This window comes from Thunnus maccoyii, chromosome 17, assembly GCF_910596095.1.
Source record: "Thunnus maccoyii chromosome 17, fThuMac1.1, whole genome shotgun sequence".
NCBI classification, from domain to species: domain Eukaryota; kingdom Metazoa; phylum Chordata; class Actinopteri; order Scombriformes; family Scombridae; genus Thunnus; species Thunnus maccoyii.
Window position 1 is genome coordinate 4,133,061 of NC_056549.1, and position 21,908 is coordinate 4,154,968.

General features: G+C 38.5%; 3 protein-coding genes across 3 annotated transcripts; all 3 read left to right on the top strand.

Moving 5' to 3' along the window:
• The first annotated feature begins 345 nt into the window (after positions 1-345).
• Positions 346-4,906, top strand: LOC121882119 (cytochrome P450 2K1-like). The gene is made up of 9 exons (XM_042390144.1): positions 346-552; positions 684-846; positions 982-1,131; positions 1,221-1,381; positions 1,563-1,742; positions 2,975-3,116; positions 3,274-3,458; positions 4,024-4,165; positions 4,249-4,906. The coding sequence occupies exons 1-9, from the start codon at positions 346-348 to the stop codon at positions 4,434-4,436; spliced, it is 1,518 nt and encodes a 505-aa protein (XP_042246078.1). The 3' UTR covers positions 4,437-4,906.
• Positions 4,907-7,129: 2,223 nt separating this feature from the next.
• On the top strand, positions 7,130-11,118 carry LOC121882122 (cytochrome P450 2K1-like). Its single transcript, XM_042390150.1, has 9 exons — positions 7,130-7,336; positions 7,468-7,630; positions 7,767-7,922; positions 8,012-8,166; positions 8,296-8,475; positions 9,698-9,839; positions 9,997-10,181; positions 10,706-10,847; positions 10,931-11,118. Exons 1-9 carry the CDS (start codon positions 7,130-7,132, stop codon positions 11,116-11,118), a joined length of 1,518 nt encoding a protein of 505 aa, XP_042246084.1.
• A 4,594-nt stretch (positions 11,119-15,712) lies between these two features.
• On the top strand, positions 15,713-20,524 carry LOC121882121 (cytochrome P450 2K1-like). Its single transcript, XM_042390149.1, has 9 exons — positions 15,713-15,919; positions 16,052-16,214; positions 16,353-16,502; positions 16,613-16,773; positions 16,955-17,134; positions 17,669-17,810; positions 17,898-18,082; positions 19,740-19,881; positions 20,182-20,524. The coding sequence occupies exons 1-9, from the start codon at positions 15,713-15,715 to the stop codon at positions 20,367-20,369; spliced, it is 1,518 nt and encodes a 505-aa protein (XP_042246083.1). The 3' UTR covers positions 20,370-20,524.
• Positions 20,525-21,908: the final 1,384 nt, after the last annotated feature.

The window sequence follows — 21,908 nt, forward strand, 5'->3', positions numbered from 1 at the left end:
TCAAATCAGTGTTTAATCCTCATGCACACAAGTATGCACGTGTGTGTTTGTGTTTTTAGCGTACAATTTTATATGTGCACATCGTAGGTGCGATACAGTGGGTGTGCTCTGACCTGACCTGTTTTGAAATCAGGTTTCCAAACAACTATTCCCCTCCCTGCCTCCCCTTGAATGTTGTTTCTTTTAAGAGAGATTTGTCCTTGTAATGTTTAACACTTGGCTGTGGCAACTTTTTAATGGCAGCCATAAAAGATCCCTCCTCTGCACCAAAACACTAATAGAGTTAAATACACCAGAAGGAGACTCATTTTGTCAGTGTACTTGCAACTTCAGGACACTTTTTTCATGGGGATGTTAAATCTTTTTCTCCAGTCCTCCAGTTCTGTCTCCCTGTTGGGGGCTCTGGTGGTCCTGCTGCTCATCTACCTCATCTCTTCCTCCAGCTTCAGCTCCCAGGAGGACAGGAAGGAACCACCTGGACCAAAACCACTTCCCCTGCTGGGTAACCTGCTGCAGCTGGACCTTAAGAAACCCTTCCACACATTACTGAAGGTGAGGAAGTGCCATAGTAGTTTTTTTTTTTTTAGTTTGTTGTGTCTGCTAATAATTATGTCACTTTTTTCCTTTTTCCTGTGTTTCTGTGAAGCATAAAAAATGTCATGACAGTATGCCTCTGTTCTTAGCTTTCCAAGAAATATGGCTCAGTGTTCACTGTCTATTTGGGACCCAAGAAAGTGGTGGTTTTAGCAGGATGCAAGACAGTGAAGGAGGCACTTGTCAACCATGCTGATGAGTTTGGAGAAAGAGATCCAATGCTGATTGCTGATGAATTTAATAAAGGACATGGTAAGGAATGAAAAAAACCTGAGCTTTTACCAAATTACCTTCCTGTGTTCATTCACTTGCATGTTTATATTCATAGTCTTTGCCCACAATCAGCTTATCAGTTTACATATATTTTGTTCAAATACTTCATCTCAGGGGTTTTATGGTCCAATGGGGATTCATGGAAAGAGATGAGGCGCTTTGCCTTGACTAACCTGAGAGACTTTGGGATGGGCAAGAAAGCATGTGAGGATAAAATTGTTGAGGAATGTCAATATCTTATGGGAGTGTTTAAGAAATTCAAAGGTAAGCATTTTCATTTTAAACAACTGCAATGAAAACCAACATTTAGGACTTTAAAAACAATGATTCTTTCTCTGTTTCTGTTGTTTCAGGAGAAGCTTTTGATACGACCCAACCAATGAACTATGCAGTCTCTAATATTATCTGCTCCATGGTCTATGGCAGCAGATTTGAATATGATGATCCAGAGTTCACATCCCTGGTAGATCGAACAAACAGAAACATTCTAATTGGGGGTTCCCCATCCATACAGGTATCATTTTATACTTTTGTTAAGCTTATACTTTCAGCATTGTGGTTTCACAATACATAAAATGTGTCAACTGAATAAATAATTTCATTATTTAATTTTTGTGATAATGATATTTTATTTTACATACTGATGTGTTGTGTTTTTTTTTTTGTTGTTGTTGTTGTTTTGTTTTTTTCAACAGTTGTACAACCTGTTCCCGTGGATCGGCAAATTATTCTCTGACAGGAAGGAAATCCTGCAGTTGTCTCAATTCAACAAGGAACAGAACCTAAAGCTTTTCAGTCGTTTGAAAGAGACCCTCAATCCCCAGAATTGCAGAGGTTTTGTGGATGCCTTTCTGGTCCGAAAACAAAATCTGGAGGTTGGAAAACATATCATCACCTATCAAAATATGTTCATAGCCATTATTTTAATTCTGTGTCACTTTTGTGTCCCACATTAGATAGTCATGTCCCTTATCTTTCCACAAATGAGGTCCATGTTGATCCTAGTTTGATTCTGGTTGTTTTATTTTTCCGCTAAAACTTAGAATTGATGGCGTGCAGATATTCAAACCGGGTAGGATGGGGTTGTGTTGGGATCATTGTGGAAAAGAAAGTTCAGTGTTGAAAGTATTGTCATCTTTCTTCCCATAATTGAGAGAGGCAGGTTCATCCAGCATAGTAAATCATTTACTGGACTGAGCAGTGGGGTGACAGCTTGGGGTAAATGTTTAAACCAAGATATGTGATGTTGGGACAACTGGTGGACTGTCATATTCTGTCCATATAGAGGAGGGAGGTTTCATCCAGTTAATTGAATAATTTGAAAATGTTTTAATGGTTCTAATGCTCTCTTACAATGAGGAAAGGCTTTTTTTCCATAAAGAGTGATACATAATGTGCATAAAGACAGATTTTGAGGTCTATGGTTGATGTTTGAATACCTTTTTTGACATTGATGTTTTGATGTACTGTAGCTTGTACCCAGTTGAGTTTTGTTGCCATGAATTCTTCTATCAGGATTGTAGATCTAGAATTGCCTCTGTCATGTCTTTTTTTTTTTTCTTTTGTCACTGATGATAGTTGACTGGTGAGAGTACTGGTGGTGTTTTGCAGTGTTCTGTTTTCTTTGGTTAGCATTTGTTCTTGGCTGAATTCCAACTTCTTGCATAGTGTCTGGAATTCCATACATAAAACCTCAACCAGTGCGATTCTTGGGCACAGTTTGTTTTCAATGGATATCAAGAGCAGGAAGATGTTTCTGGTGAGCTGTCAGTGCCCCTGAGTCCTGAGATCCTAGCTGGTGTTGAGTTAAGCAAGAAATCAATGTTGTCCAGGAGAAATCTAGCTGGAGAAATCAGGTTTCCATAATCCTATACCCCAACTATGGTAGCCAGGATTCTCGTTGAAATGACATTTAAGAAATCAGTTTATTGGAGAAAGTTGACTGTAAATTGGTCATTTAGTGACAAGAATGGAATTTATATCCTCCACCATCATTATCAAAACAAAAAGTCTGTGATTCTCAGTTAGTCATTCAAAGTAATGTTACATATCAAAGATTTAGATTAGATTTGTTTCAGTAACTGCTCTGTTTCATCTGAACATGCAGGAATCTGGGATTACCAACAGCCACTTCCACAATGAAAACCTTTTGTATACCGTCCTTAATCTCTTTGCTGCTGGAACTGATACAACAGCAACTACACTGAGATGGGCACTTCTGCTTATGGCCAAGTATCCAAAAATACAGGGTAAGGAGCCGTATGTATAAACAGCGTTCATCACTAAACAGATTTTCCAGCTTTACTGACACAAAAATCATCATAAAAACGAACAGAAACAGCAAAAGAAACAAATAAACAACATGCACTTAAACATAATTTGTCCTCACCCGCTTTCATCTTCTAGACCAGGTCCAGGAGGAGCTGAGCAGGGTGATAGGAAGTCGTCAGGTTCAGGTCGAGGACCGGAAGAACCTGCCCTTCACCAACGCCGTCATCCATGAGACACAGAGACTGGCTAACATCGCCCCCATGGCTCTTCCTCACAAGACCAGCCGAGACATCACCTTCCAGGGCTTCTTTATTAAAAAGGTAAAATTGGGGCGTCCCTGTGGATAGGATGTTAAGATGCTGAATGTGAAATGCAAACCCAAAAACCCATGGTTGAAATCCAGCTGGGGACTTGTGTTGCATCTCCTTCTCCCTTGTTTCCTGTCTTCTGTCTACTGTAATAAAGATGTCAAAATACTTTAAAAATTACTTTAAAATCTTCTCACTGATTCCAAGTTTAACAGTAAAATAATTTGAAGTAACGCGGCTGTCGTCAGGATGCGTCCTGAGCTCCATCAAACCTCCATCAAAAAGTTCGAACTCAGGTTAGAGAAAATATTTTTTTTCTGTCATGTCACGAGGATCATCACAGTGAGTTTTCAGTTATGCAATTTACTTTATTTTTTAAATGTAACTTTAATTGATTAATTAATTTCTTTATCTTCTAAGGAGTCTTGTTGGTCATCCATACCCATCTTCATGTTCAGAATAAAAACTGTGAAATTAAAATCCAAATGTGGCAAAACTGGGCCACATGAAATATTCTCTGTAGTTGATGTATTGCTCAGCATATTAAAAGCTTTTTCAAATTCTGTGTTGTCTACAGGGGACCACAGTGTATCCTCTCCTGACATCTGTCCTCTATGATGAGAGCGAGTGGGAGCATCCTCACACCTTTCATCCTGCCCACTTCCTGAACAAAGACAGAAAGTTTGTCAAGCGAGATGCATTCATGCCTTTTTCTGCAGGTTGGTGAATTTAACCGTCACTTCTTGATGATGTTAATGTTCTTGCAGATGAACTGAAACATTTCTTCTGTTCTCTCTTGCAGGTCGCAGGATTTGTCTCGGAGAGAGTCTGGCCAGGATGGAGCTCTTCATCTTCTTCACCACCCTCCTGCAGCACTTTCGTTTCACTACTCCACCTGGAGTTTCAGAGGATGAGCTGGATCTGACACCAAGAGTTGGCATGACCCTTAACCCTTCACCTCATAAACTGTGTGCTGTCCCCTGTATGTGAGGAGGAGGGCTTGAAAATGCTGCTTGGCCAAGTGTCATGATTTGAACTCAGTTATTTTTAAGAGAGTAGATTCTAATTTCTACAATGTTATACTCCATGTAGTGCAACAACCATGAATACACTCAACATCAATGATGTAATGAACACAATCTATGTTGAATTGCTGTTTCAGAACAACTCATGTCTCAGCAATGGATTTTGTTCTTTCTGTGCCAACAGAGTTCAGTTGTTAAAAACATTTACTTGAACAGTCATTCTTGCCTCCTCAACCTGCGCTACAAGATGTAGCACAGGTTGTACTGTACTCGGGCACCAGGGGGAGACTGAGCAGTTTGACAGCAATCTCTGGCAGAGATGTGCACACATGGTGGCTAAAATGGCTCGAGCTGCTGCACCTTCTGGACCAAACTAATAAATATAATGTATATAATTGTAATTAATAATAATAAAATTATTTTTATTGCCACTGCTGCCAGTCTGATTATTATTACACCAAGTACAATACAATTACAACAGGTGACTGGGCTTCCAAGCTGTGTTAATGCCTGCATTATACTTATAATATACAAATATGCAGCTCAAAGTGTTTCACATTAAAGAGATAAAAAAAAAAAAAAAAGAGAGACATTAAGAATTAAACAGGAATGCATGCTTAGAATAAAAGGAGGCAAACAAGAAAAATGGAAAACAGCACATTGCATTAAAGGAGAGGACAAGAATAGCTTAAAAAGGAAACACAGCTAAAATTCTTAAGTTAAAGACATAATCAATCATGAAAAAAGAATAAAAAATCCTTAAAATGGAATAAAGTGTCTTAAAGATGGTGGGATATGGCACAAAAGAAATGATGCAAAAATCATGCTATAGAAAGGCTAAAAGTGTCGTTTAAAGCTTTCAACCGAGCCTGCTTCTCTAACGTCTTCAGGTAAGGCGTTCCATAATTATGCTCCCAAACATAATTGAAGAAAGCTGCATCTCCAGTTTTCTTTTGGGTAGGCTCATGGGTCTAAAGCAAACCTGCAGTAGAAGATCTAAGGGCTCATGAAGGAACATAAAGCAACAGAGAGTCTGTGATGTGGCTTGGCCATAACTCATTGAGAGCTTTATAAACAACCAAGAGGACTTTAAAATTGATTCTGGATGACACAGGGAGCCAGTGTAGGCCAGCCAAGACTGGAGTGATGTGTTCTCTCTTTTTGTTTTTGTTAACAGTCTAGTCACAGAGTGCACTCTCTCAATCGACCTTTTAGGAAGAAAAGTGCATTGCAGTAGTCCAACCTACTTGAGACAAAAGCATGAATTAATTTTTCAGGATCTTGCTGAGTTAGGAATGGGCAAACCTTTACAATATTTCTGAGATGAAAGAATGCTTTTTAGTCACTTTCAAAGGAGTCAGGTTACCAAATCTTTTAAAGAGCTCATCCCTCTTTGCTGTGGGGCCAATTAATAAGATTGTTGTCCTCTCCTCATTTAATTTAAATCTTTTTTTACTTGCCCATGTTTATGTGTTTACTGGATTTCTACTGCAGTTCATCTACCTGTGTGATGTGTTCTTCTTTATGTTTCTGCACTTCTGTGATTTCCTAAGAACAAAAGCAACTTAAAAGGTAACACCACATTAATGGGAGCGGTTGGTCTTCTTTTGTATTTGATAGACAGGTTGAAGTATCCAGAGTAGATTCGTATACCTCACAATCTTTTAAATGCTCTTTGACAACCAAAAACTGCTTGTCACCCCACAGTGAAAACTAGTTCAGTGAGGGTGGCAGAAGAGGGAGACAGAGTGCCACACAAAAATCTATTGTAGCCTAAAGCCGGCAAGGTATATTTGTGTGATTGCTTCCAGCAATCACACATTGTTCTTCTCAGTCTTATTCTTATTCCGTCTTCCGTACGTTTTTTGTCGCTTTTCAACTGATGCATACTTTGTGCTATAAAAACCATTCAACTGTCAATCTGTGCAACTCATTCAGCAGATGTGTGCTTGTATTTTTCTGAAATGTAACATGTTTCAGCGATTTTATATAATTTTTTAAAACATTAAAATTTATAATGGCAGTCTATGGGACGAACTGTCCAACTGAGTTGGAACCGTGGTCACTTTGACACTCAACTGCCCGGAAGTCCCTTATCGTACAGACGCCATTCAAACTGTAAAATGTTGACAAAACTTTGAATTTTCAAAGTTATCAGATTGTTTAGTGATATCTTTTGTAGTTTTTCAGCAATTTAAGCCCAAAGTCAGGGGTTTAATAAGGCCCAAAGTTGGATGAATTTGTGGAAAAGGGACACATTTTAACATAACAATTGCATTAATAATTGTTATTCCATGTGTATTTTATGTGCATCATCAAATCAGTGTTTAATCCTCATGCACACAAGTATGCACGTGTGTGTTTGTGTGTTTGAGCGTACAATTTTATATGTGCACATCGTAGGTGCGATACAGTGGGTGTGCTCTGACCTGACCTGTTTTGAAATCAGGTTTCCAAACAACTATTCCCCTCCCTGCCTCCCCTTGAATGTTGTTTCTTTGAAGAGAGATTTGTCCTTGTAATGTTTAACACTTGGCTGTGGCAACTTTTTACTGGCAACCATAAAAGATCCCTCCTCTGCACCAAAACACACCAGTTAAATACACCAGAAGGAGACTCATTTTGTCAGTGTACTTGCAACTTCAGGACACTTTTTTCATGGAGATGTTAAATCTTTTTCTCCAGTCCTCCAGTTCTGTCTCCCTGTTGGGGGCTCTGGTGGTCCTGCTGCTCATCTACCTCATCTCTTCCTCCAGCTTCAGCTCCCAGGAGGACAGGAAGGAACCACCTGGACCAAAACCACTTCCCCTGCTGGGTAACCTGCTGCAGCTGGACCTTAAGAAACCCTTCCACACATTACTGAAGGTGAGGAAGTGCCATAGTAGTTTGTTTTTTTTTAGTTTGTTGTGTCTGCTAATAATTATTTCACTTTTTTCCTTTTTCCCGTGTTTCTGTTAAGCATAAAAAATGTCATGACAGTATGCCTCTGTTCTTAGCTTTCCAAGAAATATGGCTCAGTGTTCACTGTCTATTTGGGACCCAAGAAAGTGGTGGTCTTAGCAGGATACAAGACAGTGAAGGAGGCACTTGTCAACCATGCTGATGAGTTTGGAGACAGAGATCCAATGCTGATTGTTGATGAATTTAATAAAGGACATGGTAAGGAATAAAAAAAAACCTGAGCTTTTACCAAATTATGTTCCTGTTTTTATTCACTTGCATGTTTATATTCATAGTCTTTGCCCACAATCAGCTTATAAATTTACACATATTTTGTTCAAATACTTCATCTCAGGGGTTGTATGGTCCAATGGGGATTCATGGAAAGAGATGAGGCGCTTTGCCTTGACTAACCTGAGAGACTTTGGGATGGGCAAGAAAGCATGTGAGGATAAAATCATTGAGGAATGTCAATATCTTATGGGAGTGTTTAAGAAATTCAAAGGTAAGCGTTTTCATTTTAAACAACTGCAATGAAAACTAACATTTAGGACTTTAAAAACAATGATTCTTTCTCTGTTTCTGTTGTTTCAGGAGAAGCTTTTGATACGACCCAACCAATGAACTATGCAGTCTCTAATATTATCTGCTCCATGGTCTATGGCAGCAGATTTGAATATGATGATCCAGAGTTCACATCCCTGGTAGATCGAACAAACAGAATCATTCTAATTATCGGTTCCCCATCCATACAGGTATCATATTATACTTTTGTTAAGCTTATACTTTCAGCATTGTGGTTTCAAAATATATAATACATAAAAATATTTCAACTGAATACATAATTTCATTTTTTACTTTCCTGGTAATTTTTTTTTCAACAGTTGTACAACCTGTTCCCGTGGATCGGCAAATTATTCTCTGACAGGAAGGAATTCCAGCAGTTGTCTCAGTTCAACAAGGAACAGAACCTGAAGCTTTTCAGTCATTTGAATGAGACCCTCAATCCCCAGATGTGCAGAGGTTTTGTGGATGCCTTTCTGGTCCAAAAACAAAATCTGGAGGTTGGGAAACATATCATCACCTATCAAAATATGTTCATAGCCATTATTTTAATTCTGTGTCATTTCTGTGTCCCACATTAGATAGTCATGTCCCGTATCTTTCCACAAATGAGGTCCATGTTGATCCTAGTTTGACTCTGGTTGTTTTATTTTTCCGCTAAAACTTAGAATTGATGGCGTGCAGATATTCAAACCGGGTAGGATGGGGTTGTGTTGGGATCATTGTGGAAAAGAAAGTTCAGTGTTGAAAGTATTGTCATCTTTCTTCCCATAATTGAGAGAGGCAGGTTCATCCAGCATAGTAAATCATTTACTGGACTGAGCAGTGGGGTGACAGCTTGGGGTAAATGTTTAAACCAAGATATGTGATGTTGGGACAACTGGTGGACTGTCATATTCTGTCCATATAGAGGAGGGAGGTTTCATCCAGTTAATTGAATAATTTGAAAATGTTTTAATGGTTCTAATGCTCTCTTACAATGAGGAAAGGTTTTTTTTCCATAAAGAGTGATACATAATGTGCATAAAGACAGATTTTGAGGTCTATGGTTGATGTTTGAATACCTTTTTGATATTGATGTTTTGATGTACTGTAGCTTGTACCCAGTTGAGTTTTGTTGCCATGAATTTTTTTATCAGGATTGTACATCTAGAATTGCCTCTGTCATGTCTTTTTTTTTCTTTTGTAACTGATGATAGTTGACTGGTGAGAGTACTGGTGGTGTTTTGCAGTGTTTTGTTTTCTTTGGTTAGCATTTGTTCTTGGCTGAATTCCAACTTCTTGCATAGTGTCTGGAATTCCATACATAAAACCTCAATCAGTGCGATTCTGGTGCACAATTTGTTTTCAATGGATATCAAGAGCAGGAAGATGTTTCTGGTGAGCTGTCAGTGCCCCTGAGTCCTGAGATCCTAGTTGGTGTTGAGTTAAGCAAGAAATCAATGTTGTCCAGGAGAAATCTAGCTGGAGAAATCAGGTTTCCATAATCCTATACCCCAACTATGGTAGCCTGGATTCTTGTTGACATGACATTTAAGAAATCAGTTTATTCGAGAAAGTTGACGGTAAACTGGTCATTTAATGACAAGAATGGAATCCTCCACCATCATTATCAAAACAAAAAGTCTGTGACTCTCAGTTAGTCATTCAAAGTAATGTTACATATCAAAGATTTAGATTAGATTTGTTTCAGTAACTGCTCTGTTTCATCTGAACATGCAGGAATCTGGGATTACCAACAGCCACTTCCACAATGAAAACCTTTTGTATACCGTCCTTAATCTCTTTGCTGCTGGAACTGATACAACAGCAACTACACTGAGATGGGCACTTCTGCTTATGGCCAAGTATCCAAAAATACAGGGTAAGGAGCCGTATGTATAAACAGCGTTCATCACTAAACAGATTTTCCAGCTTTACTGACACAAAAATCATCATAAAAACGAACAGAAAAAGCAAAAGAAACAAATAAACAACATGCACTTAAACATAATTTGTCCTCACCCGCTTTCATCTTCTAGACCAGGTCCAGGAGGAGCTGAGCAGGGTGATAGGAAGTCGTCAGGTTCAGGTCAAGGACCGGAAGAACCTGCCCTTCACCAACGCCGTCATCCATGAGACACAGAGACTGGCTAACATCGCCCCCATGGCTCTTCCTCACAAGACCAGCCGAGACATCACCTTCCAGGGCTACTTTATTAAAAAGGTAAAATTGGGGCAAACCCAAAAACCTGTGGTTGAATTCCAGCTGTGGACTTTTGTTGCATCTCCTTCTCCCTTGTTTCCTGTCTTCTGTCTACTGTAATAAAGATGTCAAAATACTTTAAAAATTACTTTAAAATCTTCTCACTGATTCCAAGTTTAACAGTAAAATAATTTGAAGTAACGCGGCTGTCGTCAGGATGCGTCCTGAGCTCCATCAAACCTCCATCAAAAAGTTCGAACTCAGGTTAGAGAAAATATTTTTTTTCTGTCATGTCACGAGGATCATCACAGTGAGTTTTCAGTTATGCAATTTACTTTATTTTTTAAATGTAACTTTAATTGATTAATTAATTTCTTTATCTTCTAAGGAGTCTTGTTGGTCATCCATACCCATCTTCATGTTCAGAATAAAAACTGTGAAATTAAAATCCAAATGTGGCGAAACTGGGCCACATGAAATATTCTCTGTAGTTGATGTATTGCTCAGCATATTAAAAGCTTTTTCAAATTCTGTGTTGTCTACAGGGGACCACAGTGTATCCTCTCCTGACATCTGTCCTCTATGATGAGAGCGAGTGGGAGCATCCTCACACCTTTCATCCTGCCCACTTCCTGAACAAAGACGGAAAGTTTGTCAAGCGAGATGCATTCATGCCTTTTTCTGCAGGTTGGTGAATTTAACCGTCATTTATTGATGATGTTAATGTTCTTGCAGATGAGCTGAAACATTTCTTCTGTTCTCTCTTGCAGGTCGCAGGATTTGTCTCGGAGAGAGTCTGGCCAGGATGGAGCTCTTCATCTTCTTCACCACCCTCCTGCAGCACTTTCGTTTCACTACTCCATCTGGAGTTTCAGAGGATGAGCTGGATCTGACACCACGAGTTGGCATTACTCTTAACCCTTCACCTCATAAACTGTGTGCTGTCCCCTGTATGTGAGGAGGAGGGCTTGAAAATGCTGCACCTATGCCCTTCTGGACCAAACTAATAAATATACTGTATATGATTGTAATTATTAATAATAAAATTATTTTTATTGCTGCTGCTGCCACTCTGATTATTATTACACCAAGTACAATACAATAACAACAGGTGACTGGGCATCCAAGCTGTGTTGCTGCCTGCATTATACTCAATAATAACAATAATCAAAGCTGCAAGCAGCGATGAACGGGCCCTCACACCTCTGCGCACGTTGGGCCGCGGCGCAGTCGAAGGACTTCTGTCACGGGCATTTAGATGTCTTCAGACCCGGGCTGTTTTCAGACAGCGCAAGAAGGAGTTAAACATCACTTCCTTTGTCCACTATTTTGCCTGCTGGTGGGGCTGCTTTGCTGCAATTTCGTAGGGGGCGCTATTCAGCCAGTTTGCATCACTGATGGAATATTGTCTTGTAGACGTGTTCAGGCCGGGCTCTTATCAAACATGTAAAGTTTGGTGCAGACTGGAGTATGTACAATAAAGTTATAGCAACTTCCTCTGTCATGGCAAAACATCAAATCTCAACGGTGTGAGGATGAGAATTTTCTGCAGGGTGAGAAATTTCTGTCTTGCTCACACCTGTGTCATCAAAATCATTCAAGTTTTGGGCCCATTCACTTGAATTTCAATTAATAAATTTAAAACTTTTGATGAGTTTGTGTGTAAAACAAATTAATTTCCTAATTTTCATCGTCTATTTTTAGAAAAGTAACGACTTTTAACCCACATGACCTGGTCAAAGTTTGATTGAAATGTGTACTGTCGGGTGTGTAGAGACAATAAGTAACTGCAGCTAGACACAGAAAAATACACATATATTTGAATGGAGAGCAAACCACTAGGTGCTCGGGCCCTAATAAAGGAAAAACTGCAGTACAGAGCCACAAATTTTAGTTTTGATGGTATTTTTCTACAGCACTTTATTACTAAACTGTCACCCTTGCCCTCATAGGTCATCCCCACTACTGAATTATAAATATAAGATCTATAATTATTGTAAAATAAATTATAATAACACCAAACTTCATACAAAGTTTGTATGTAATGTACTGTATGTATATAGATCTTTCTGCTGTATCCTACAAAAATGAGCTGCATTCAACCCTCACACCAGTGACGGCTGGTGACTCAAAAAATTGGGGAGGACAGGAGGAAAACCAACATACTGCATCAAACTATATCATTGTCCCCCACCAGATGAAATTGGAGGGGCGGAGGGCAATTTTATATGCCAATATGCTTTTAAAAACAAAAACCCCTGAGTGATCTCATCAACAGACAAGCTATCACATGATTTACACGTGTTTCCTATGTATTTTTTCTTAGTATACAGAAATATATAAAGTACCACAAAGCTTATAATGTGATACAGGAACAGACCAGTGCTGAATACTAGAAAGACTGAACACTAAAAACATTCACAGATCTAAAAGTGTAGGTTCAAATCAGAAAGTATTAATGCATGTATCAAACACATGACTTACACACTCTTATCTTTGTGCATGACATACAAAATATAACAAAATATCTGACTCTGATGTCTTCTTCTTTCTATCATAGAGAATGAAGTATTCATGTCATAACATCCATTTGTGACTATTGGTCATCTGTTAGTTAACAGAACTTTATGGCTGCTGCTTAACCAGTCTGATATCATTAGCAACAATGACAAACAAGCTAACTCTCCTGGTTGTTTCTCCGGTACTTCTCTCTCCAGCCGCTCCCTTGTGGTGTCCTGCTGCTGCTGCGCTGCATAGTCCAGATCATCTCTCCCATTAGCTTAACAACAGTCCTTAACAGTCCTTCCATGGATGTATAAAGAGTCCTTCAGGCTGCTACAACAAGCCAGCTGTTGCATTGGCTAATGTAAGGAGCTATCTACTGCTGCTACTCCGCCTTACAGTGGAGAGAATTGAAGATGAATTCTGGAAACTATCACTGGACCAACTCAATGTCAATATTGCATTCTGGTTTTTGATTGGTTAGGGAGGCTGTCCTCCCTTGGAGCATCATTTGACATGTCTCTTCCGAAGAAGAGAGAGAAAATATGTTGTATAAATATTTTTTTTATTTGCTAATGGTTTATATCAACCAAATATAATTCTTTATATTTTGATCTCCCTCTTGCCTCTTAAAAGATAGAGGGGGATCAACCTCTCCACTATGTGGAGGCTGGTCCATAACTGCTTCCACAGTTTTAGATACAGACTTCATTTGAACTTTTAGATACAGACTTCATTTGAACTTTAAATAAGTCATGAGACTTTGACCTACAAATCTTGAATTTACATGTTTTTTCTATCTTTTACTGTTTTTGAGATATTAGAGTTTGACTTATAAAGTCTTTTCTTGCTCCTCCTGCGATTTTATAATGAGTGTGTATTGCGGAATGTTTCACAGCACTGAGGGAGTGACATCACCAGGAGCAGTTGGAGAGGAGGATTTTAGAGAACACTTCTTGTGAAATATCCTCATAAATCCCATTACTTTGGCCAAATCTTACATTAAAAATCATGTATTAGTAGGAAATTTCATGGTGAATCCATTGATACAGGTTTGAAAGTGGTCAGACTTATTGTTAAGAGTTCATGCCTCCCCATTGTTTTACATTGTAAGAGTGGTGTGGCACTGTAACATTGAGGGCTTATAAAATTCAAACTGTTCCAGTTATTACAAAGTTTTTAACAATTTTTTTTCAGCATAGTGTCATAAGTCATCTAAGAAGTTTGAAGCCGATACCATTAATGCCTTTGGGGGAGATAGCGTTTGTTTGGCAGCCAAAATTGGGGCAAAGTCTTATTGTGAAAGGCTAATTGCGGACTTCCTGTTGGATTTGTGTCAGTGTATGATTTGTAGGTCAAATTAAGGGTTTAAATGGCGTAATAATAAATAAATAAATAAAGAAAGAAAGAAACAAACAAACAAACAAACATACGAAAAACAATAGGGTCCTCTTCCTTTTGGGCTCGGTCCCTAATAACTTTATTTGTATAGTACCTTTCATACAAAATGCAGCTCAAAGTGTTTCACATTAAAGAGATAAAAAAAACAAAAGAGAGACATTAAGAACATTAAACAGGAATAGAATAAAAGGAGGCAAACAAGAAAAATGGAAAACAGTGCATTGCATTAAAAGAGAGGACAAGAATAGCTTAAAAAGGAAACACAGCTAAAATTCCTAAGTAAAAGACATAATCAATCATGAAAAAAGAATAAAAATGCCTTAAAATGGAATAAAGTGTCTTAAAGATGATGGGATATGGTGCAAAAGAAATGGTGCAAAAATCATGCTATAGAAAGGCTAGGTTAAAAAGATATGTTTTTAAGTGTCGTTTAAAGCTTTCAACCGAGCCTGCTTCTCTAACGTCTTCAGGTAAGGCGTTCCATAATTTGGGAGCATAATTGAAGAAAGCTGCATCTCCAGTTTTCTTTTGGGTAGGCTCATGGGTCTAAAGCAAACCTGCAGTAGAGGATCTAAGGGCTCATGAAGGAACATAAAGCAACAGAGAGTCTGTGATGTAGCTCAGCAATAACCCATTGAGAGCTTTATAAACAACTAAGAGGACCATAAAAAGTGCATTGCAGTAGTCCAACCTACTCAAGACAAAAGTATGACTTAGTTTTTCAGCATCTTGCTGAGTTAGGAATAGGTGAACCTTTACAATATTTCTGAGATGAAAGAATGCTTTTTAGTCACTTTCAAAGGAGTCAGGTTACCAAATCTTTTAAATAGCTTTTCACTCTTTGCTGTGGGGCCAATTAATAAGATTTCTGTTCTCTCCTTATTTAATATTACATTTTTAAAATAGTATGCTTTTGCGTATAGTTGCACGGCTTGTATTATTGCCTTATATAACAGTCACACATGCTGTAGCCTCACAGTAATGTTTATCTATAAAATTCATGATAATGCTAGTCACTTATTTTCCACTGCTTTCCTTCCAGTGTTGAGCTAATGATCTCACCAGCTGTGTGCTTGCTTGGTTATTTTATATCTACCTGAAAGCAAGTTGGTACTTTTGTTAATTATATAATATTGCAGGAGCCAGCTAAAAGGTGAATCATTACTGAAATATTAAACGTCCATTTATTGTGTCTCATTTAACTATGTTTGTCTCCATATCATCTGTTAAAGTTGGATGAATTTGTGGACAATTTTAACATAACAATTGCATTAGATATTGTTATTCCATGTGTATTTTATGTGCATCATCATCAGTGTTTAATCCTCATGCACACAAGTATGCACGTGTTGTTTGTGTGTTTGAGCGTACAATTTTATATGTGCACATCGTAGGTGCGTCGTAGGTGTGCTCTGACCTGACCTGTTTTGAAATCAGGTTTCCAAACAACTATTCCCCTCCCTGCCTCCCCTTGAATGTTGTTTCTTTGAAGAGAGATTTGTCCTTGTAATGTTTAAAACTTGGCTGTGGCAACTTTTTAATGGCAGCCATAAAAGATCCCTCCTCTGCACCAAAACACTAATAGAGTTAAATACACCAGAAGGAGACTCATTTTGTCAGTGTACTTGCAACTGCAGGACACTTTTTTCATGGAGATGTTAAATCTTTTTCTTCAGTCCTCCAGTTCTGTCTCCCTGTTGGGGGCTCTGGTGGTCCTGCTGCTCATCTACCTCATCTCTTCCTCCAGCTTCAGCTCCCAGGAGGACAGGAAGGAACCTCCTGGACCAAAACCACTTCCCCTGCTGGGTAACCTGCTGCAGCTGGACCTTAAGAAACCCTTCCACACATTACTGAAGGTGAGGAAGTGCCATAGTAGTTTTTTTTTTTTTTAGTTTGTTGTGTCTGCTAATAATTATGTCACTTTTTTCCTTTTTCCTGTGTTCCTGTGAAGCATAAAAAATGTCATGACAGTATGCCTCTGTTCTTAGCTTTCCAAGAAATATGGCTCAGTGTTCACTGTCTATTTGGGACCCAAGAAAGTGGTGGTCTTGGCAGGATACAAGACAGTGAAGGAGGCACTTGTCAACCATGCTGATGAGTTTGGAGACAGAGATCCAATGCTGATTGTTGATGAATTTAATCAAGGACATGGTAAGTAATTTAAAATAAAACAAAAAAGACAGATAGAAAAATGATACACTACCCAATCATTTTCCAATCCTTTTTTATTGTGTACAGCCTTCAATCTGTTACTTATTTAACATATTTTGTTCAAATACTTCATCTCAGGGGTTTTATGGTCCAATGGGGATTCATGGAAAGAGATGAGGCGCTTTGCCTTGACTAACCTGAGAGACTTTGGGATGGGAAAGAAGGCATGTGAGGATAAAATCATTGAGGAATGTCAATATCTTATGGAAGTGTTGAAGAACTTCAAAGGTAAGCTTTGTCATTTTGCATATAGGTTGTTGATGTATGCCAACTGCACGATAAGCAACATTTCAGGCTTTAATTTATCATTTAGATTAATTCTGTTTCTGTTGTTTCAGGAGAAGCTTTTGATACGACCCGACCAGTGAACTATGCAGTCTCTAATATTATCTGTTCCATGGTCTATGGCAACAGATTTGAATATGATGATCCAGAGTTCACATCCCTGGTAGATCGAACAAACAGAAACAATGAACTTGTGGGCTCAACATCAATACAGGTATCATTTTAACAAGCTTTTCTGTCAAGTTTATAATTTCAGTGTAGTGACTGAAGTATATAATACATAACACATAAAACAAGGGAAAAAAGAGGAAATACTTTCAGTTTCACTCTCTTTGTAAAACCTTTAAAGCTTTATTAATGTTATTTTAATCACTGACGCATATATTTTTTTATAGTTGTACAATGTCTTCCCATGGATTGGCAAATGGGTTGCTAACAGGAAGGAATTTCACAAATTGGCTGCTGCTAATAGGAAACAGAACTTGGTGCTGTTAAGTCATTTGAAAGAGACCCTTAATCCACAGATGTGCAGAGGCTTTGTGGATGCCTTTCTGTTACGAAAACAGAATCTTGAGGTTGGTAAAACTGTCACCTATCAATATTATATTATATTATATTCTGGTTTATAGAGCTTGGGAATAGTGTGAATTTGACCCTCCTGGTGGAGCTGCTTAACCTGACGTGCCAGATGATGTGTGATCTTGTGAATCCAGATGCCACGCAAGGAAAGGAGCTCCTGTCCGGCATTAAAAAAAAGCAGTGTATGATGCCATAGCTGAGTCCAATTAAGTACACTTAAAAGTGTCAGTGCATGCATACTCTAAAAGGCTTGATTTCTGAGTGTGCTGTTGATGTAGACTATGAAAGATGCTGGGACAGATCCAGAAAATTCTCGTAAAACAAAAAAATAAGTGTAAAGTTTTACTTTTAGTTTATTGGCAAAGACATTTCAAATCTGCAAATTGATTGACAACTGTCTATGAACTGTAGCATATTTCTGTTAGAATAAAACAGTAAATCAGTATGTTGGTTTCTTTTACTAATTTAAAAAACATCCAACTTTGGGACAGATTGTTTCAGTAAATGTGCTGATAAATCTTCACCTGCAGGAGTCTGGGATTACCAACAGTCACTACCACAATGAAAACCTTTTGATATCAGTAATGAATCTGTTTGCTGCTGGCACTGAGACAACAGCTAGTACACTCAGATGGGGACTTCTGCTCATGATCAAGTATCCAAAAATACAAGGTAAATGGCTGTAGATATCCACTACTTTCATAGAACAACATACTGTCAAAGCCACACTTTGTGCTTTACCAACACAAAATCTCTCAGACCAGGTCCAGGAGGAGCTGAGCAGGGTGATAGGGAGTCGTCAGGTGCAGGTTGAGGACAGGAAGAACCTGCCCTTCACCAACGCCGTCATCCATGAGACACAGAGACTGGCTAACATCATCCCTACATCCCTTCCTCACAAAATGAGTCAAGATGTCACCTTCCAGGGTCACTTCATCAAGAAGGTCAGACTGAATAAAAGATAGGTTACACTTTTCAGTGAGGCTACATGAATTCATGCATGAAAACGCATGAATTAATTCATGTAATACCTCATGAGTTATCAGGAATGTAAGAATTAACTGTATCACATGCATGCCTTAATGCAAAAACGTTATGGTAAATGGGACATGTCATGCACATTTCCAGGTCTATATTTATATCCTGGGGCTCTTCTAGAAAATATTTGCAACAGTTACAGTTCAAAAAACTCTTTATTTATCTTATACTTGCTCTTTATGCAGCCCCTCAGTTCAGTCTCTGTCGGGAACAGGCCGTTTTAGCGCCTGTCTCTTTAAGGCCCCTCAATGAGCCGACTCTGTTCTGACTGGCCAGCTTCAACTGCCAATAACAGCAGTTCTGGAGGCTACGTAAACAAACTAAAGTAGCAGGATTTCACTTTTCGTCTCATTCTTTACTTGAAATGGAAAATTCTCAAATGCGTCCATACATGTCTGAGCCAGAATCTGATCCAAAATATGCGACAAACCTCAATTTTGGAACTTTGACCATGTTTAACATCCAAACTTGGGTCTGACGTAGCAGGGCATGTTTTCAGAGTGTGAGAGGCAACAGCCTGCACTCCTTATTTGGAAGGTCTTGGCACCAAACGGAAAAGATGGTCCTGACCACAAGCTGCAACTCTGGGCTTCAAACCGGCTCAAATGCAAACTGACAGGTGACATCACATCTCGCTACGCCCATCTTTATATATCAATAGCCAAAGCGCAAAACCTCCTATCTGCAGAATTTTCTGATTGGTGGATTTCACTTTTGATGATGAGAACAAGGAAGGCTGCTCATATTCAGACTGTCTGCAAGATAATCCCGCCCTTCTTTGTGACAGAAAAGTCACACAACAAAACAAAAAAACAACGCAGAGTCCCTGAGTGTGTAGAGAGGCTGCAGCACGAGTGGGTTACACAATCACTGAACATTCATTTCCAGTGGACAAGGAAGCAAATACACTGAATTTAAGGAATTTCCCACTTAAGAAATTCTGACCCTAGTATACTACAATGTAGTAACTATTACATTTACTACATCTGTGTACCAGAAAACAAACTAAATTTTATTTTTAATTCAATTTTAATTATTAACTTAATTTAGAGCATTGTTTTGTAGAACCTCTTCCAACTTGCACCAAGTGCAAAAGCTCCTATCTGCACTTTGTGAGGCATTAATATGTAGTCGGTATTGTTAACACATAATATAATAATATAGTCCAAAAACAGTGTATTATGTATTGGGTATCCTTAACAAATAGCATTCTGCAAGAAAACAAGTTTTTTTTTAGTTTTCTCAAAAAAGTGCATTTTTCAGATAGGGGATTTTGCTCTTCAGCCATCGATATAGGATATACTGCATGCCAGATTGCCTACAGACCACAAAAAACACATGTGGGTTACTTTTTGTGACTCATGACTCACTGGAAGGGCAGAAACATCTACTGTGCCTGGTCACAGGTCAAGAAATTTCCCCAAGTCCATCTCCTGATTAGCCTTGGGTAGAGTTGTCCAGTCCAGCACACTGTTACCAACAGTAAATCCTAAAATTACTGAGGCAATTGCTGATATAATCATGTAAAAAAAAGTCAAAATGATTCCCAAACTGTTTGTACAGGGGACCACAGTGTATCCTCTCCTGATGTCCGTCCTCTTTGATGAGAGTGAGTGGGAGCATCCACACACCTTTTATCCTGCCCACTTCCTGGACAAAGATGGAAAGTTTGTCAAGCGAGATGCATTCATGCCTTTTTCTGCAGGTTTGTGAGCTCAGCCATCACTTATTGTAAATGTTTAGTCTTTTCTATGTACTTTCTTGAATTGTTTATTGCTTTGAGATGTCTATAACCCTGGATGGGCGCGTTGGATAATTAACCACACCTGTCATCATAGAGCTTGTCAGCCTATTGGTGCCCATATAAATATGGGTGTGTCTTTCCATTCTACAAACATTCTGACCTGACGAAGATCCAAGTAGGATCAAAACATTGTCCAGATTAATCTTTTTTGGTTTAGTTAACTCACATCACATAATGCTCCTCCTTCATCCTCTCTTGCAGGTCGCAGGATTTGTCTTGGAGAGAGTCTGGCCAGGATGGAGCTCTTCATCTTCTTCACCACCATCCTGCAGCATTTTCGCTTCACTCCTCCACCTGGACTTTCAGAGGAGGATCTGGATCTGACACCACGTGTGAACATCACCCTCTGCCCTTCACCTTATAAACTATGTGCGGTCTCACGTATGTGAGGAGGGCAGTATTAAGCAGCAAAGTATCAGATATGTAATTAAGAACATGTATGTTGAATTGCAGGTCTAGAAGGGCTCATTCACATTATCACTAACTCTGTCTGCAGAGAGGAATCATTCTAAGAATATTGCATGTACAATGATCTTGAAAAATTATTTTTATAATCTGTGATGCAAAATAAATTTGTAATATATAAATATTTTTTTATCCACAGTAAAGAACGCTGCATCAACCCACACTTGTGTACAAGACCTTAAAGCAGATAATATATATGTACATATGTATATATATATGTGTGTGTGTGTGTGTGTGTGTGTGTGTGTGTGTGTGTGTGTGTGTGTATAAGATAACAGTGTGTAATGTGTTGGTCGTGGCTCGTAGTGATGACCTATAGAGACTCTGCAGCTCCTCTCGGCTTTACGGAGCTTTATAGTGAGTTGCAGCTCATTGCTTATCTGTCCGACAGCAACTTTACTGTTTTGGTTCACTCTCAGCGCTTTCATATTTCCCTCAGGAGTTGGTAGAGAGCAAAAACAGAGCTAAAAGAGAGTGAATATTGGACTTACATTCACCTGGTGGACAGAAACACAACTCCAAATGAATGATAATGTTGTCCCATATCTACTGGATGTGGAAATAAGCAACTGTTTGCCATTAAGTTCAACATATCAACTTAAAAAGTGATATGTCAGAGTTATGTTCACTGCATGTTTCTGCTGAAAAGAAGTGGCCAAAATATCTGAAATGAATGGAGGCAATTGCACTCTTCAAATAAGATATTTTATGATAACATTTACCTCAGTGTTCTGGTTCAGTTGTATAAATTTCTACCAATATAATTTATGAGTAATCTACAGGTTTTCTCACTTACAGGGCTAATGTCCACCCTGTGTTAACCCAACCTTAGATTATTACTAACAACACTGAATATGTTCAACACCAGACTGCTGAACATAAAGAATCATCACTATTAACTAGAAAAATGAAGGGTGCTGAAACAGGAATTTCTGGGATATCTGGGATGATTGGTACATCTATGTAATACACAGCAGAAACATAAAAACAGACTAGTTTACATTTTGAATAATCATTAAGACATTTATTCCTCAATTAGACTGCAGTTTTATCATATTAAATGTATTGATTGGTGCATGAATACGTCAATTTTTTTTCTTAACAACCTTAATAACCCTTAAAAGTATAGTTTTAAGGATTTAGTCATTTTGTGCAATCATGAAGGGACCTTCTAATGGTCAGTATGAACAGGAAGAATGATTACGGCAAAAATAAACAAAAACAAAAAAAACCCCATCAATATTCACTTGGGCTTCTGACTATTGTTTTAGGACAAAAATTGTGAACCTATCCTTTAAATCTAAAGATTTATGGCTGATTAATGTTGGAAATAGCAGATAGACAAAGTTAATTCTAGCTGGTGAAGAAAATTGAACATCTAGCAGCTTAAGAGCCAGATATTCTTCTCAGTGTAATGATAATGTTGCTCTGCGTTCGCTGGATTTAAACAGAAAGCTGTTTGC